Source organism: Mauremys mutica, chromosome 2 (assembly GCF_020497125.1).
Source record: "Mauremys mutica isolate MM-2020 ecotype Southern chromosome 2, ASM2049712v1, whole genome shotgun sequence".
NCBI lineage: Eukaryota > Metazoa > Chordata > Testudines > Geoemydidae > Mauremys > Mauremys mutica.
Window position 1 is genome coordinate 4,805,586 of NC_059073.1, and position 17,249 is coordinate 4,822,834.

Genomic DNA, 17,249 nt, shown 5'->3' on the forward strand with positions numbered 1-17,249 from the left:
CTGGGTTCAGGGCCCTGGGCTTCAGCCCTGCACAATGGCGCTTCGGCTTTCTGCCATGGCCCCAGCGAGTCTAACATTGGTCCTGCTCGGCGGACCCCCTGAAACCTGCTCGGGGGGCCTGGAACCCTGCTTGAGAACGGCTGCTGTAGGTTACTCTGACTACTCTTCCCTGCCAGGCCAGCAAAGCAGGAATACTCTGGGATTAGCCTAGCGACATGGATTCAGGGCAGTCTGCTCAGCTTCCTCTCAGCACACAAATACCTATATTTACCTTTTGGTTTTAAATTCCTGTGATAGGCTGCAATATAAAGGATGCCTTTCATATACCCCTCACCTGGAGGCTATATCGAGGATTAGCTTTAATGCTCCAGATGTGGGCTTTAGAAAGTATTCCAGTGTTGTTAGAAATGATGACAGTTTCATTACCTTTCAACACTAGTCCTTTGAATAACTATGGGCCATGATGTCTCTGTGGTTCATGAGCGAGGTCGTTGGTTTCTAAGGATCACTTGAATAACAGAGAAACTGGCTAATGTCACTGCAGTAATGTACAATTTCTCTAAATCATTTACTTGCTGCTGCAGTGCAGGAAGCTCTCTTCAGCCACAGCTGTTGTCTAACTTAAATAACACTTCAGAGCCACCACTCTTGATTTATCCTAGTGGTTTACAAAATTGGCATATTCCAAAAAAATTTTTTGCAAGGGACTTGTATGCTCTTGAGTGGTTTTTAGATGTTCTGAGTGTTTGAAGTTTTGAGTACATCACTGTTACCTAAGCTGCTCAGAAAGCACTTTTCAGCATGTCACTTCTTTCCTTCTCCCACTGAGTGGTAGAATTGCAATGTCACTTTTTTACCAGCAGGTCATATAACAGCCATATCAAAAGCTATCTTTATAACACATCAGTTGTAACAAACCACTCAAAGCCAGGAAGTTCCTAGTTGAGGGCTCAAAATTTTAAACAAACAGTATAGATCAAGTTGATATGCTTATTTATGGTTATTTTAATTCTGTTCTGCGGGAGTGGGGAGGGATTGAAGCAAAATCCATTTCTGAGTTCAGTACAAAAGACCATCTAATATTTGTAGCTTTCTGCTGAAATGTCAAGATCATCAAGGTGTTTAAATCTCTCCTCATTAACCCTCACTGAATATGCTGTTTACATTTGCTGTCTGGAGTTCCTTCCTAGATCCTCTTCAGTCCAGCTTCTGACTGTTGCACTCCACTGAGAGCACTCTCGCCAAAGTCTTTAATGTTCTCTTCCTAGCCAAAGCGCAGAATCTGTATCCCATCCTCATCCTCCTCAGCCTATCGGCCACCTTTGCCATCGTTGACCGTGCACTGCTTCTTGAAATCTTGTACTCCCTTGGCTTCCATGACTCTGTTCTCTCCTGGGTCTCCTCCTTCCTCCATAATGGCTTCTTCAGCATGTCCTTTGGGGGACCCTTCCTATCCTCCCTCCAGCTGTCTGTGGAGGTTCCACAGAACTCTGTCCTTGGTCCTCTTCTCTTCTCCCTCTACACCTTATCTCTGAGTAGCCTCATCTGCAAACATCAGTTAAACTACTAGCCGTCTGCTGATTTGAAGATCTGCTTCTCTCCTTCTTGTCATACTGTCACGACCATGAGTGCCTACCTCAGGAAAGTCTGTCCAAAACAGGGCAAACACCCCAGACTGGTGGTGTGTTCTACAATTAGATTTCACCAAACCAGTAACAAATGTGAACCGCTGGACCACTCTAGCAGTCTTACCATGGAGTCACAAACAGTCCCCTAGACTCTCCAGTCTATCTTGCCACCCAGACAAGCTGGACTTAGTGAAAAATGGTCACTTACACCAAAAATCACACCACATTCAGGTTGCTTCCAGTCCCAAGAGACCAGTACACCCCTGAGCCTCTCCCCCTGCCCCAGCCCTGATCCCCCTTCCACTCTCCAAACCCCTCGATCCCAGCCCGGAGCACCCTCCTGCACCCCAAACCTCTCAGACCCTGCCCCCCCTGCACCCCAACCCCAATTTTGTGAGCCTTCATGGGCCACCATACAATTTCTATTCCCCGATGTGGCCCTCGGGCCAAAAAGTGTGCCCATCCCTGCACTAAATACATTCTTATAAGACTAATACCTATTTTGAGCAAAACTAACATCCAGGTGACCTGGTGTGGCCTCCAGCTAGGAGGCTGTCAGTTCTTAGCTAATGCCTGCAGCCTGAGCTGGAGCCGGCACCTGGCCTGCCAGCGGCACACTTCTGTCCTGGTGAAAATCTCGGCCTGTCTCTGACATCTGGTGGACACTGAGCAATCAGCTCAAGCTCAACTGGCTAAAACCACTTTTAAACTCCCCCTCCTCCCCCCGCCCCCTCCACATGCCTCCCCATTACCTCCCTCCACCATCACTGGACACACCACCATCCCGCCACTCGCTCAGGCCTGTACTGAGTGTCATCTTGGACTTAGCCCTCTCTAGGACAGCGCTCCCCCTTCCCTTGTCCGCGCCCCAGGAGGGTCATGCCTCCAGGGGAGGGAGGGGAACACAGATGGGGTAAGGAGGCTGGGGCTGTGAGCAGGGCCACAGCTGGGGATCGAGGCTGGGGGGCAGGGATGGGCGCTGGCAACGAGGTCCGTGGCCAGGTGTGGCTCCACTCCCAGCCTCAGCCCCAGAATGGAGCTGTGGACGAGGCTGGGGGTGGGAGCGGAGCTGTGGCGGGGATGGGGGCAGGAATGGAGCAAAGCTGGTGGAGAGGTTGGGTGGCATTCCCTCCCCTGCCCCCTGTGGGGGCTGGCCTGGGCCCAGCTGTGCCCCTCCCCAGAAGTTCCTCCATGCCCCCCCGGGGGGGCCCGCACCCTTCAGTTTTGGGACCTCTGCTCTAGGACCTCACATCCAGGTTATAGCTAAGTCTTGCACATTCTTTGTGAATAACATTTCTAACGTCCCGCCTCTCTATTCCATCCACACAGCCGAGACCCCCTCATCCCAATTCCTGCAGCATCTTTTCTCTGGCCTAGCCAAATGCAGTCCTGCCCCCCTCGTATCCATTCAGAATGCTGCTGCAGAGATCACTCCCCCTGCCCATCGCTGTGACCCTGTCACCCCTCTCTTTGCATCCCTCCACTGGCTGCCTCTTCTGTCATATTAAACATACTTGTCTTCGCTTTCATGGCCCTTCACGGCCTATCCCCACCCGATCTATCACTGCTCACTTGGTATTGAAAGGTTGGTCGTGTCTTCCAATCAGCCCATGATGCCAGCCTCCGTTGCCTGCTTGTTAAATTGTCAAACACTTTTCTGCTTTTTCCCAGACTTCCCCACATGCATGGGAGGAGCTTCCTGTAAACAGTCTCAAAACTGCTTCCTGTTGCTCCACCAAACTCTCCTTTGCTGTCGTGCCTCCAAAACACTTGACAATAGTCCCGCTGCTGATGTGCTGAGGCCACTGCCTGCCATGCTGACCAGTATTGTCCTATTATTTCCCTGTTGTTTGGTCTGTGTCCAGCCGTTGAGCTCTCTGGGGCAGAGATTTTTTTGTTCTGTTTGTCCAGCACCTCGCACAATGGGGGCCTGGTCCATGAGTGGGGTACCTAGGAGCTACAACGAGACCAATAATCTTCCCCACAACCCCAAGCTAACACTCAGTTACCAGGCTGCCTCTTTCCGCAGCGCAGCATGTCAGTTATGGGCCTCCTGAACTCCTGGGTCTCTGTGTAACAACTGTGCCGCCAGCAGAAACAAAGTACGTATCTGAAACGTAAGGATCTAAATGTACCCGGGATATGAGTGTTTGGCTATTTTAAAAAGTCACTCTGGCACTTAAATCAGAGACTGCATGTGCTGTGTTTACTCTTGCAGCATTTGTGTAGGGATTGTTGAATTTTAATCTTCCCTCCCCTACTGACTCACTGTGTGGCCTTTGGCAAATCACTTATCCGCCAAGCCTTGGGTTCCCCGGACCTCTGAGGAACGTTATGGATTAATGTCTATCCGAAATGTGTAATATCAAGTTCAGGGCCACGTGTCTCAGACAGGAGCCTTGCAAGGTGCAGCAGGCTGTGCTCTTCAGAGGAAGAGTGACTTGTGGTTGAGACACCTGCCTGGGAGATCAGAGTTCCGGTCCCTGCTCTGCCACAGACTTTCCGTGCGATCTTGGACAGATTACTTCGGCCACGTCTGCATGCAAGCCATGGTCTGCACACGTTATCTCGGCATACAGCCAACGTTTGTATATTGCTCAGGTGCGTGCCTGCTCACCATGAGTGCGGGTGTTGATGTGAGGCAGGTATCCCAGTGTGCCACATGCTGCTGTTCAGCACAGTGCCTCTTGGGAAACTTTCACAATGTGTTGTAGGGTAGAAGTGACTGGCCCCGAGATCTCTGGGAACTACGGGTCAAGTTCTCAGCATGCAACAGTCTCCATCTCATAACGCCATCCATATCGCATCATTTTCACTCCTTCAAAAAAAAATCCCATGGATCCATGCAACACTTTTCAGTGTCTGCCATCTCAGACAGAAGCATGGAGCCCACAAAGTTCTGTGCTACTCTCATGCATGCGGCAAGCACAGGATGCACGATTCTCCTGTGTTTGCAGACTTGCAGGATATACTGGAATAACAGGGACATAACTGTTTCTTCGAGGGCAGTTTGATGGACATGGGGAAAGAACAATTTGAGGGTGGTGGTATTCATGGAACAGCGCTCCACTTCTGGGCCCAAGAAACAAGCACTGACTGGTGGGCTTGCATCCTGATGTGGCTTTGGAATGACCAGCAGTGGCTGCAGAACGTTCGCATGTGGAAAGCCTGGATCTGTGTGCCGAGCAAGCCTCAGCCCTCCAGCACGTGGACACCAGAATGAGTTGCACTGACTTTGAGAAGCAAGTGGCAGTCACACTCTGAAACCTTACACAGCTGTATTTCTATCTATCAGGAGAAATGATTTTGAAGCTGGAAAATCCACAGTAATTGTCTCCTCCTCTGCAGAATTGTGACTCTCCGCAGTGTGCAAGACATAGTGGATGCATTCTCAGCAATGAGGTTTCCAAACTGCGATGGGACAGTGGACCGCAAGCATATTCTTCTTATGGCACAAGCCCACATTGCCAAAAATTAGGCAAGTGTTGGAGGATGACTGGGAATGCTTCCTTGTTATCAGTGTGGGCTGGTCAGAGACGGTGCGTGACAGGTGCATCTTTAAGAACACAAGATTGTTCAGAAAGCTGCAGGCAGGAGTATTCTTTCCCAATTGGCGGATTGTGACTGGTGATGTGGAAATGCCAGTAGTGATTCTGGGTGACCCAGCCTACCCTTGGCCCCCTAGCTCATGAAGCCGTACACTAGTTACCTTGACAGCACCAAGAGAAGGTTCAGCTACTGTCTCAGCAGGTGCAGAGTGACAGTTGAATGTACTTTTGGTAGATTGAAGTGACATTGGTGATGTTTACTCACTAGATTGGATCTCAGTGAGGAAAATATCCCAGTGGTTATAGCCACCTAATATCTGTGGGGGCAAAGCTGCTCTCAGGGTGGAGCGACTGTCTGCTGCCATGGCTGGTGGAGCTGTGCGGCTGAGGGAGGCTTTGAGAGAGCACTGTAACTGTCAGCCACAGGACAGTTTGGAGCCGGAGAGCTCAGGGTGCTGCTCAGAATTGTGTAGTGCTTGCGCCGCTTTTATAAATATGGCTGGTATTTTCCTGAAGCGATTAATTATGTGGTGCTTGGTATGCGTTTACAAGTACTGTTTGCTTTGGCTACTGCTGTGCATTCTACAATATTTGTTGGGAACTAATAAAGATAATTTGATTCTGCAATGTGAAACTTCGTTGTGTTGAAAAAACACTGCCAAAAATCAATGTGGAAAAAACCCCACAGGTGATATTATACAGATTTTTAACACAACAAGGTGAAAATCTGAAGGAGAAAGGAAGTAGATATATGGCCCTTTGAGCACACGGGTGCAGTCCATTGTGGCTACACGTACACTAACCCATGAGAACCACGGTTGGTGTATGTCGATCTGTAGCTTTCCTTGCTGTCCCTCGGTGTGGAATAGTGGGGGTACAGATACGCCCTGTTATGCTCCATGGTATGTTTAGGGATATAAGGTGGAGCAGCCATGGAGTTCTCCGAGGACTGCAAAGGTGGAGAATCTGGAATTTTTGGATCTGTAGGTCAAACAAGGTCTGCAGCGTTTGTAAGTCACCCATTATTTCCTGGTGCATTTCCCTCTTGTGCCGTGGGGGCTCCTGGGCCTTTTCCCTGTCCTCGTTCTCTGTGCTGTTCGTCCTGTTTGCCCTGCATGCCCCCTCTGTTCATGGTCCGATGTAGCACTGGCTTTACGGGATCTTGCGGAACATGTTCTTCCTCGTCGGGGTCAGGGATCTGCACGTGCAGAGGGGGCAGCCCTGAAGGCCACCACTCCAGAAGCTGCTGATAAAACCCGAGGTTTTCCAATGACAGCGGGAAAGGAAAGGGGGAGTTTCAGAACTCCTTTCCCTTATTGCCAGGAGCACCCTGCAGACGTGCTTATTGATCACCTCAGCACAGCTCTCTAACCCCGGCTGTGATGGGCATGGCCCAGTGCGGGGGAGGTGGGGATTTTCTGCTGCATGAATCTAGATTTGGGTGCCTATTCCATGGGTATGAGCACAGGGCAGTGGCAGTGAGTGCGGGCACACTTTTCCACAGGCAGTGTGCCTGAGAGTCACAAAGGCCCAGAGAATACGTCTGCTCCCAGTGTCCCGAAGCCACTTGGGCCCGTATGCCGCTGGCCTGTTTACTGCAATGGTGCCAGCCAAACTGATTTGCCGAGCGGCATAGGAAAATGTCCTACGGTGGAGGAAGAAATAAGGCTGCCATCCCTAGAAACCTGGGGGAGAGGATTGGAGAGTATCCCCATGAATGTGACATTGAGCTCTCTAGGGACATCCCTGTGTACATAAACAGAGTGCTCTGCATCCCTCCCTTCCGCCACTGCCTAACCCAACAGGGGAATGAAGATTCCAGCTCTCCCTCTGTTTGCTGTACTGCTACCTCTTCTCACATGAGGAACGCAAGGAACAGTCGATACCTTGGTCTGGTTAACTTGAGAACGGGCTGGGCATCATTTTTAAGTTTAAACTTTGTAAGGAGAAATGCATGCAAACGCCTGAGTTCCCTTCCCCTTCATCAGGCTCACTCGCTTGGCAAGACTGGGGCAGTCTCAAGCAGGTTCATGACATGGCTAGAGTCCCCTGCCACATCTTCCAACCCCTTCTTCCTCCTCTCTGTTCACAGCTAGGTCTTTGTCCCAGGCTCCTCTGAGGTATCCATGGTGGTCTGTAGGGTGCTGGTGCAGTCTTCACCAAGTACAGTTTGCAGCTCCTTGTACAAGCAGCAGGTCTATGGTGAAGCCCTAGATCAATTGTTGCACTCCCTGGTCTTGGGAGATCCCTGGCCAAATTCCTTCCCTTTCACGTAGCACTGCTGCTGATCCATGTCAAACCTTTTTGCCTGCATCCCCCCTAAGGTCTGTTCAGAGATGTCCACGTTTCTACAGCTGGTCCGTAGCTGTGCGTGCACAGCTGCTTCTTCCTACTGGCTCAGGAGATCAGTATTTCCTGTCTGCCGCAGGCAGAAGTGCATCTACTGCATGGAGCCGGCATGGTCGGCTGGGCAGTTGCACACAATAAGGGTGAGTTGCTAGGTGTGATCACCAGGTGAGTAATCAGGAAGAGGCGTTAAAACTCCCAGTTTGTTTTTAAATAAGTGGGGGAGGGTGGCCTTCAGGTTTCTATGACCCCAGGGCATTTTAAAATTGTGACCAGAGCAATCAGTCCCAGGGAATGAGGCATTGTGGGACAGCTGCTAGAGGTCTCTTGAGTCTACACAGATCATTCAGTTTCTACTTTCACAGTGTTGATCTCAGTATGTCAAGCCTGGCTCTATGCCATTTGGGGAGGTGGTTTTACTTCGGTGCTGTAATAGAGCACTTCCATTGGCCAGAGACAGATTTGGGTGTAGTCACATGCACATAGGTTGTCGCAAGAAGACATGTCAGCCTAGGTAGTGGAGATATGGCCTTACTCAAGCCTAGGTTCTTTATCTCACAATTGGGGATACTTCCCTCCCTCATAGTGGTGCTGTGAAGTACTCCGATGTACAAAGAACCCTAACTACAACCAGAAGGGAGCTCATCCATCTGTGCAGAACAGTACCTACCCAGTGCCAGGAGCACAACACCCCTGTCTTTTTGGCGAGATGCAAAACCGAGATTCTGATCACTTTGCTTCATTACAGATTCCATGGCACTCTTGAGGTGTTAACCCCAATGTCTCGGCCAAATTCCAACTCTGGTAATTACATTCTGCCTCCTTAAATTCCCCTCACCGTTTCAGTTAGACATGATAGTGTTCACTTCCTGCTCTAATGATGATTGTGGCATTGCTGGGTGGTGTTAAACAGCTACAGGTGTTTCAGCCATGGATGAGTGTATCAGTGCTAATTGTAATCGGAGGCCATCTTCTCCCCCAAACTGGATACATTGCAAGCCATTTGATGTCATGAGAATTGCCTGTATTTGTTTCAGGTTTCCCTTTTTGACATTACTCTTAAAGAAAGATTGCTAACGAATCTTCCCTTCTGATGCCTTGTACTGAACAGGCAAGTTAGGTTATTGTCTAATCCCCAGATGTTTAATGCCATTAGGGCTTCCTGTTTCTAAGAGGTGCTGTGCTGGGTTTGTCACCGGGACATGTAGGAAGGTTGAGGCTCTTGTCTGAGATGAGCCCCAAAGACTCTCATTCCCCTTCCCCTCCGCTGCCCTGTGCTCTCCCCACGTGCAGTACTGCACCCTTGGGAGGTAGCTGGCATGTGGAAAATGAAGTGGTCTGGCTGAGGAGGACTCACCACCTTTGCTATCAGCCTAGCAGAAGGGTATAGTAGGCGTGTTAGAATGTCTGCTGCTGGGGGAGGGGTCGGGTTTCTTACATTGGTGAGGGGCTGGAGGAGGGGGTATAGAAGGCAGAGGGCATCCCCCTCAAAGGGTTAATGATCCCAAAGACTGTTGAACTAGTAGAGCGCTATGTGTCTCAGTCCTTGGCAAATGATGACAGATTTGTGCTTGCAGGCACATTCTCAATCTGTAGATTGCTCTGCTTTTCTCTAATTATCCATCTTTGACTTTTAGATGGCTTTCGAAAGGTTGTCCACATTGAGCAGGGTGGTTTGGTGAAGCCAGAGAAGGACGATACTGAATTTCAACATCCGTACTTCATCCGAGGCCAGGAGCAGCTCCTGGAGAATATCAAGAGGAAAGTAACTAGCGTAAGTGTACATAACAGATATTCCAGGCCAGCCCCTGGGTGAACCACTGTGAAACTAAGGAGGTTACTGTCTCTTCTTTAGTCAGAAAGGCAGCCGCATGCTCTGGGTGTAAATGGGATTCTGGCACTGTAGTTTTCATTCTCTCAAGTGGTTTTCTAGTTGACTCCTGCATCACATTTCATTCAGTCACAAGCTGCAGTGCCAATCGGCCAATCAGTGTGTGGTAGATATTTAGTGTGCCGATTTCTCTAATATCAGAGGGGTAGCCGTGTTAGTCTGGATCTGTAAAAGCAGCAAAGAGTCCTGTGGCACCTTATAGACTAACGGACGTATTGGAGCATGAGCTTTTGTGGGTGAATACCCACTTTGTCGGATGCATGTAGTGGAAATTTCCAGGGGCAAGTATATATATGTGCAAGCCAGAATCAGGCTAGAGATAACGAGGTTAGTTCAATCAGAGAGGATGAGGCCCTCTTCTAGCAGTTGAGGTGTGAAAACCAAGGGAGGAGAAACTGCTTCTGTAGTTGGCAAGCCATTCTGGCTAGAAGAGGGCCTCATCCTCCCTGATGGAACTAACCTCGTTATCTCTAGCCTGCTTCTGGCTTGCACATATATATACCTGCCCCTGGAAATTTCCACTACATGCATCCGACGAAGTGGGTATTCACCCACGAAAGCTCATGCTCCAATACGTCTGTTAGTCTATAAGGTGCCACAGGACTCTTTGCTAATTTCTCTAATTGCTCTCTTAGCATCTGGCTTGATTATGATACTGCTTGGAGGGAGGGATAGCTCAGTGGTTTGAGCATTGGCCTGCTAAACCCAGGGTTGTGAGTTCAATCCTTGAGGAGGCCACTTAGGGATCTGGGGCAAAAATTGGTCCTGCTAGTGAAGGCAGGGGGCTGGACTCGATGACCTTTCGAGGTCCCTTCCAGTTCTAGGAGATTGGTATATCTCCAATTATTACCTTTTAAATTACCTTATTACCCTGGAGACAACTGGGAATTTGGCCTGTAACATGGAAGCCAAATTCACTTTGACTTGGCAAATAGGGAGCCAGCTTCACCTCCAGATTTATCTCCTTTTCTTTTAAAGTACTGCCTATGTAGCTTTGGCCTAATGGAGTTTATGGCAAACCTTCCTCTCCCAGAGGGAGATGTCAGAGAGCAACTGAACCTTTGCTGTAGAACAGGAAGGAGCAGCGCAGTCATTGGCTGAACTGCAGTCTTCACTTGGACCGTTACATAAGAACGGCCAGACTGGGTCAGACCAAAGGTCCATCTAGCCCTGTATCCTGTCTTCCGACAGGGGCCACGGCCAGGTGCCCCTGAGGGAATGAACACAACAGGGAATCATCAAGTGACCCATCCCCTGTCGCCCATTCCAAGCTTCTGGCAGACAGAGGCTAGGGACACCACCCCTGCCCAGCCTGGCTAATAGCCATTGATGGACCTATCCCCCGTGAACTTGCCTAGTTCTTTTTTTGAACCCTGTTACAGTCTTGGCCTTCAACATCCTCTGGAAAAGAGTTCCACAATTTGAATGTGCGTTGTGAGGGAAAAAATACTTCCTTTTGTTTGTTTTAAACCTGCTGCCTACTAATTTCATTTGGTGACCCCTAGTTCTTGAGTTATGACAAGTAAATAACACTTCCTTATTTACCTTCTCCACACCAGTCATGATTTTATAGACCTCTATCAGATTCCCCCCTTAGTCGTCTCTTTTCCAAACTGAAAAATCCCAGTCTTATTAACCGCTCCTCATATGGTAGCCGTTACATAACCCTTGTCATGCTTGTTGTCCTTTTCTGAACCTTTTCTAATTCCAATATATCTTTTTTTGAGATGGGCCGACCACATCCACACGCAGTATTCAAGATGTGGGTGTACCATGGATTTATATAGAGGCAGTATATTTTCTGCCTTATTATCTGTCCCTTTGTTAATGATTCCCAACATTCTGTTTGCTTTTTTGACTGCTGCTGCACAGTGAGTGGATGTTTTCAGAGAACTATCCACAATGACTCCAAGATGCTTCTTGAGTGGTAACAGCTAATTTAGACCCCATCATTTTATATGTATTGTTGGGATTATGTTTTCCATTGTGCATTACTTTGCATTTATCAGTATTGAATTTTGTCTGCCATTATGTTGCCCAGTCACCCAGTTTTGTGAGATCCTTTTGTAGCTCTTCTCAGTCTGCTTTGGACTTAACTATCTTGAGTAGTTTTGTATCATCTGCAAATTTTGCCACCTCACTGTTTACCCCCTTTTCCAGATCATTTATGAATATGTTGAATAGGACTGGGCCCAATACCGAAAAAACCCCACCAGTTATTAGGCCTTTGAAGATGAAACGCCATATGTTTATCCTTAATCTGTTAGTAATGGGAGCAGCAGGAAACAAGGGTGTTTCACATCTAGAACATTATCTTAAACTTGTTAACCCCACAAGGAGTCCCAAGTACTAATTGCTCCACTTTTCCTTTAAACTGGGATAAACCCACACTCCAAAACTCAGCTCACAACTGCCTTCATTTTTAATAGCTGTATGGCCAGGCTAGTAGGTGGTTGATCTGCACCTGTCTGATTCATTATACAATTAGACCAGTGAGTGGGTGAGGATGGGGAAGGAGGATAGTTAATCTGCATTTCCATCTTTGATGCTTAGAGAACAATTTTATAGGGTGAAACCTCACTGTCCTCTTCCTTTCTGTCTCCAGGTCTCCAGTATAAAGAATGAGGATATAAAGGTTCGTCAAGACAATGTAACCAAGTTACTGACTGATGTCCAGATGATGAAAGGAAAGCAAGAGAGCATGGATTCCAAATTGATAGCGATGAAACAGTACGTACATGGGGAGGGCAGGAGATGTGGAATAATGTGCTTAATCTGACTTCCCTCTGAAAGTATTGTGTTCAAGACCTCCTCTGGGCCAAGTCTAAATGCTTGGCATTGCTCTGTGCTCTCTTATATTTGCCAGAATCCCAGTGGTCTCAGGAGTGTAACCTATGCTTTAAGAGGCTCTCTCTCCAGGGGATGGAGGAGCTGGGGTTTGGGAGAACTTCTGAACACCACTAAATCCTCTTAAAGACCTTGGTATCATAGTGACCAAGCCTGCAATCCTAGACAGAGTAAGGCTGTACTGATGTCCCTCTGGAATCCAGAATGGCCTTAGATGTCTGCTGGAGGGGCAGCTAAGAACAGAGTGATGTCTCCCTCCCAGATGGTGTCACAGCCAGACGTCTGATTCTCTGCGTGGGGCTGGGTTCTGTCTCTGGATTCTCTTCCTCAAAATGTGGATGTTCTGTTCTCCATGTTCTTACACCAAGCCCATCGCCTTGGTGGTCAAGTGACGGAATAATTCCTACCCCTTTGTGCTAATACTGCTGTCTTCTTGGAGCCCATATTACATGCACAATTTAAATCTCCATTTTGTTGCCAGCAATCCAATACTTTTCCTTTGGTTGGGAGCATAGGACATGTGATCTTGTCTAGTCACCATTAACGCTCTTTGGTGAGTCAGCCTGTCAGGGTTCCTCCCCCACTCTGAACTTTAGGGTACAGATCTGGGGACCTGCATAAACACCTCTAAGCTTAACTACCAGCTTAGATCTGGTTTCGCTGCCACCATCCAGATTCCTCAGTCTGGAACACCCCCTTTCCTCCCTAAACCTTCCCCTCCCTGGATAGCCTTGAGAGACTTTTTCACCAAGTTCCTGGTGAACACCAATCCAACCCCTTGGATCTTAACACAAGGAGAATTTAACCATCCCCCCTCTTTCCCCCCCACCAATTCCTGGTGTGTCTAGATCCAATCCCCTTGGATCTTAAAACAAGGAAAAATCAATCAGGTTCTTAAAAAGAAAGCTTTTAATTAAAGAAAGGTAAAGAATCATCTCTGTAAAATCAGGATGGAAAATACTTTACAGGGTAATCAGATTCATATAGCCCAGAGGGACCCCCTCTAGACTTAGGTTCAAAGTTGCAGCAAACAGAGGTAAAATCCTCTCGGCAAAAAGGAACATTTACAAGTTGAAAAAACAAAAATAAGACTAACACGCCTTGCCTGGCTGTTACTTACAAGTTTGAAATATGAGAGACTGGTTCAGAAAGATTTGGAGAGCCTGGATTGATGTCTGGTCCCTCTTAGTCCCAAGAGCGAACAACTCCCAAAACAAAGAGCACAAACAAAACTCTCCCCCCACCAAGATTTGAAAGTGTCTTGTCCCCTTATTGGTCCTTTGGGTCAGGTGTCAGCCAGGTTTCCTGAGCTTAACCCTTTACAGGTAAAAGGATTTTGGTGTCTCTGGCAATGAGGGATTTTATAGTATTGTACACAGGAGGGCTGTTCCCTTCCCTTTATAGTTATGACACCCTCCCCCTCCCCCCCCCCTCCCCCCTAAATCACAGATAGTGTTGGACAGCCGGTTCACACTGGCTGTGATTTCTTCCTGGAGCTCTAGGAGAAAACAGAGTTAACACATGCACCTTTAGACATACTACTGATAATATAAAAACTAACAATATGTCCCACATTCTAAGAACAATTTTTAACCAGTTGATTCTGGGAAACTTTCACGGGAGAGGGCATCAGCCACTTTGTTAGAAGCTCCTGAAATGTGTTGTATTTTAAAATCAAAATCTTGGAGAGCTAAACTCCACCGAAGAAGTTTTTTGGCGATATGAAGCCACTTTAGCACTACATGGTCGGTTTGTAGTTGGAAACACCGTCCCCAAACGTATGGGCGTAGCTTTTTCAGAGCATACACAGTGGCGTAGCATTCCTTTTCGCTGATTGACCAGTGGCTTTCCCTCTCAGACAATTTCTTGCTGAGAAACACGACAGGATGGAATTCTTGATCCGGTCCTTTCTGCATTAAAACTGCTTCCACACCACGCTCGGACGCATCTGTGGTTTCTAGGAACGGTTTGTCGAAGTCTGGAGCCCTTAGCACAGGGTCAGACACGAGTGTTGCCTTAAGCTGGTTAAAGGCCTTTTGACACTTATCAGTCCACTGAACTGTATTTGGCTGCGTTTTTTTGGTCAGGTCTGTCAGTGGGGCAGCGATTTGGCTGTAGTGTGGTACAAATCGCCTGTAATATCCAGCCAAGCGTAAGAAGGATTGGACCTGTTTCTTTGACTTTGGGACAGGCCACTTTTGGATAGCATCCACCTTGGCCTGTAGGGGATTTATCGTTCCTTGACCCCACCTGGTGTCCAAGGTAAGTCACTTTGTTTTGGCCTATTCGACACTTTTTAGCTTTAACAGTTAGTCCTGCCTGCATGATGCGCTGGAAGACTGTTTCCAGGTGCTCCAGGTGTTCTGCCCATGAATTAGAAAAAATGGCCACATCATCAAGGTGTAGGCAACTGCAGACTTTCCCAATCCTGCTAGGAGACCATCTACAAGTCTTTGGAAGGTGGCGGGTGCATTTCACAGCCCGAAAGGAAGCACATTAAATTCATACACCCCTGCATGGGTGATGAAGGCTGACCTTTCCTTGGCGGGTTCATCTAGCGGTACTTGCCAGTACCCCTTGGTTAAGTCTAATGTAGAGATGACTTGGGCATGTCCCAATTTCTCCAATAGCTCATCGGTGCGTGGCATTGGATAGTTGTCGGGACGAGTTACAGCATTTAGCTTATGGTAGTCCACGCAAAAGCGTATTTCCCCATCTGGTTTGGGAACCAGAACCACTGGAGATGCCCATGCACTGTTAGAGGGGCGGATTATACCCATCTGTAGCATGTTTTGGATCTCCCGTTCTATAGCCGCGTGGGCTTGAGGAGACACCCGGTAGGGTGGGGTTCTAATTGGGTGAGCGTTACCTGTGTCAATGGAGTGGTATGCCCGTTCAGTCCGTCCTGGGGTGGCTGAGAACATTGGTGTGAAGCTGGTGCACAGCTCCTTGATCTGTTGCTGCTGCAGACGTCCCAGGGTTGTGGAGAGGTTCACCTCTTCCATGCCACCGTCACTTTTTTCTTTGGTAACACAGACGGGGCCCTGGTGGAAGGCTCAGGAACAGGGATGGATGTGACAGCTTGCTTAGCCTGGCTGCGTGTGATCCTTCCCACCCTCTTGGCTAGCTTCACATGGTTGGCCAAGTCTTCCCCCAGTAGCATGGGGATGGGATAATTGTTGTAGACTGCAAAAGTCCAGATTCCAGACCAGCCCTTGTACTGGACAGGCAACTCAGCTGTAGGTAAGTTTAACGATTTTGACATGAATGGGTGAATTGTCACTTGGGCCTCTGGGTTGATGAATTGGGGATCCACTAAGGATTGGTGGATAGCTGACACTTGTGCCCCAGTGTCCCTCCAAGTGATAACCTTCTTTCCGCCCACTCTCAAGGTTTCCCTTCGCTCCGAGGGTATTTGAGAGGCATCTGGGCCTGGGGATCTTTGGTGTGATTGTGGTGTAATGAACTGTAATCGGTTGGGGTTCTTGGGGCAGTGGGCCTTTATATGTCCCAGTTCATTACATTTAAACATCGCCCAGCTGACTGGTCACTGGGCCGAGGTGGGTTGCTGGAGACTGGTGAGGTGGGACAATAAGGTGTCTGGGGCTTTCCTTGGGTTGTAGGTGGGGCCTTGGGTTGCCCCCGGTGATAGGGTTTGGTTTCGGTTTGCCCCCTCTGATATTCGCTCCAATTGCTAATAGTTTTTTTCTTTTCTGCCACTTCCACCCATTTGGCTCCAATCTCCCCCGCCTCGGTTACAGATTTGGGCTTCCCATCTAGGATGTACCTTTCTATTTCCTCAGGAACACTCTCTAAGAACTGTTCCATTTGCATTAGGAAGGACAGAGCTTCCAGAGATTCAGCACTTGCTCCTGATATCCAAGCATCCCAATTCTTTTCAATGTAGTGGGCGTGTCGGGTAAATGACACATCTGGTTTCCACCTTAGGGCTCTGAACCACCGACGGGCATGCTCAGGGGTTAGCCCCATTCTGATTCTGGCCTTGTTTTGAAAAAGTTTATAATCGTTCATGTGTTCCTTAGGCATTTCAGCTGCCACCTCTGCTAAGGGTCCACTGAGCTGTGGCCTCAGCTCTATCATGTACTGGTCTGTAGAGATGCTGTACCCAAGGCAGGCCCTTTCAAAATTTTCTAAGAAGGCCTCAGTATCATCACCTGCCTTGTAGGTGGGGAATTTTCTGGGATGGGAAGCAGTACCTGGAGAAGGGTTGTTAGGGTTGGCTGGTAAATCCTGCTTAGCCCTTGCTAATTCCAGTTCATGCTTTCTCTCTCTTTCCCTCTCCTCCATCTCTTTTTGTTTCGCCTCCATAGCTCTCTTGTGGGCAGTTTCTTCCCTTGCATTTTCTGCCTCCAAAATACTAATTTCTAATTGTTTTAGTTCTAGCCGTCTCTTACGTTCATTTTCTTTCTCTGTTGCTTCCAGTCTGGCCAGCTCTAGTTTATTAGCGGCGTCACTGGTACTCATTTTCCTGCTTTCTTGTGCTGGCCACACCCCTCTGCAGTTCACTGAAACTGGGATGCACTCAGCTCAGGGCTGCTTGGTTAACAGAGACTTTCTAACTAGCTATACCCGAGAGGTAGAAAGAAAAAAACAATTCAGCTTGTAAATTCCTTTTGCTTGCTGCTTGCTCACAGCTTGAAGCCTTCTCTTAACAAAGACCCTTGTTAAAAAAACTTAACACCTCTGCCTTCAGGCTGCTTTCTAAGCAGCTAGAAAGGAGGGGGAAAAAATCCTACTGGCTTTTGGTTTAAAATGATCCCACCGCTCTGCCACCATGTCAAGGTTCCTCACCCACTCTGAACTTTAGGGTACAGATGTGGGGACCTGCATAAACACTTCTGAGGGCTTGGCTACACTTGAGAGTTGCAGCGCTGGGAGTTTACAGCGCTGGTCATCCAGCTGTGTAGGAACAGCGCTGGTTAGTGGCCACACTCACAGCTGCCAGCGCTGGTGTGTGGCCACATTTGC

At 48.4% G+C, this 17,249-nt stretch overlaps 1 protein-coding gene across 3 annotated transcripts in view; it reads left to right on the plus strand.

Moving 5' to 3' along the window:
- Positions 1-17,249, plus strand: part of HSF1 (heat shock transcription factor 1) — a 108,464-nt gene that overhangs the window by 21,942 nt on the left and 69,273 nt on the right. For 2 of the 3 annotated variants that reach the window (XM_045003466.1, XM_045003465.1), the window contains exons 3-4: positions 9,160-9,296; positions 12,019-12,143. In XM_045003466.1, the coding sequence (XP_044859401.1) occupies positions 9,160-9,296; positions 12,019-12,143 (262 nt within the window). Of the gene's footprint in view, positions 1-8,270; positions 8,327-9,159; positions 9,297-12,018; positions 12,144-17,249 lie in introns of all 3 variants that reach the window. The other variant, XM_045003467.1, reaches the window with a different exon arrangement.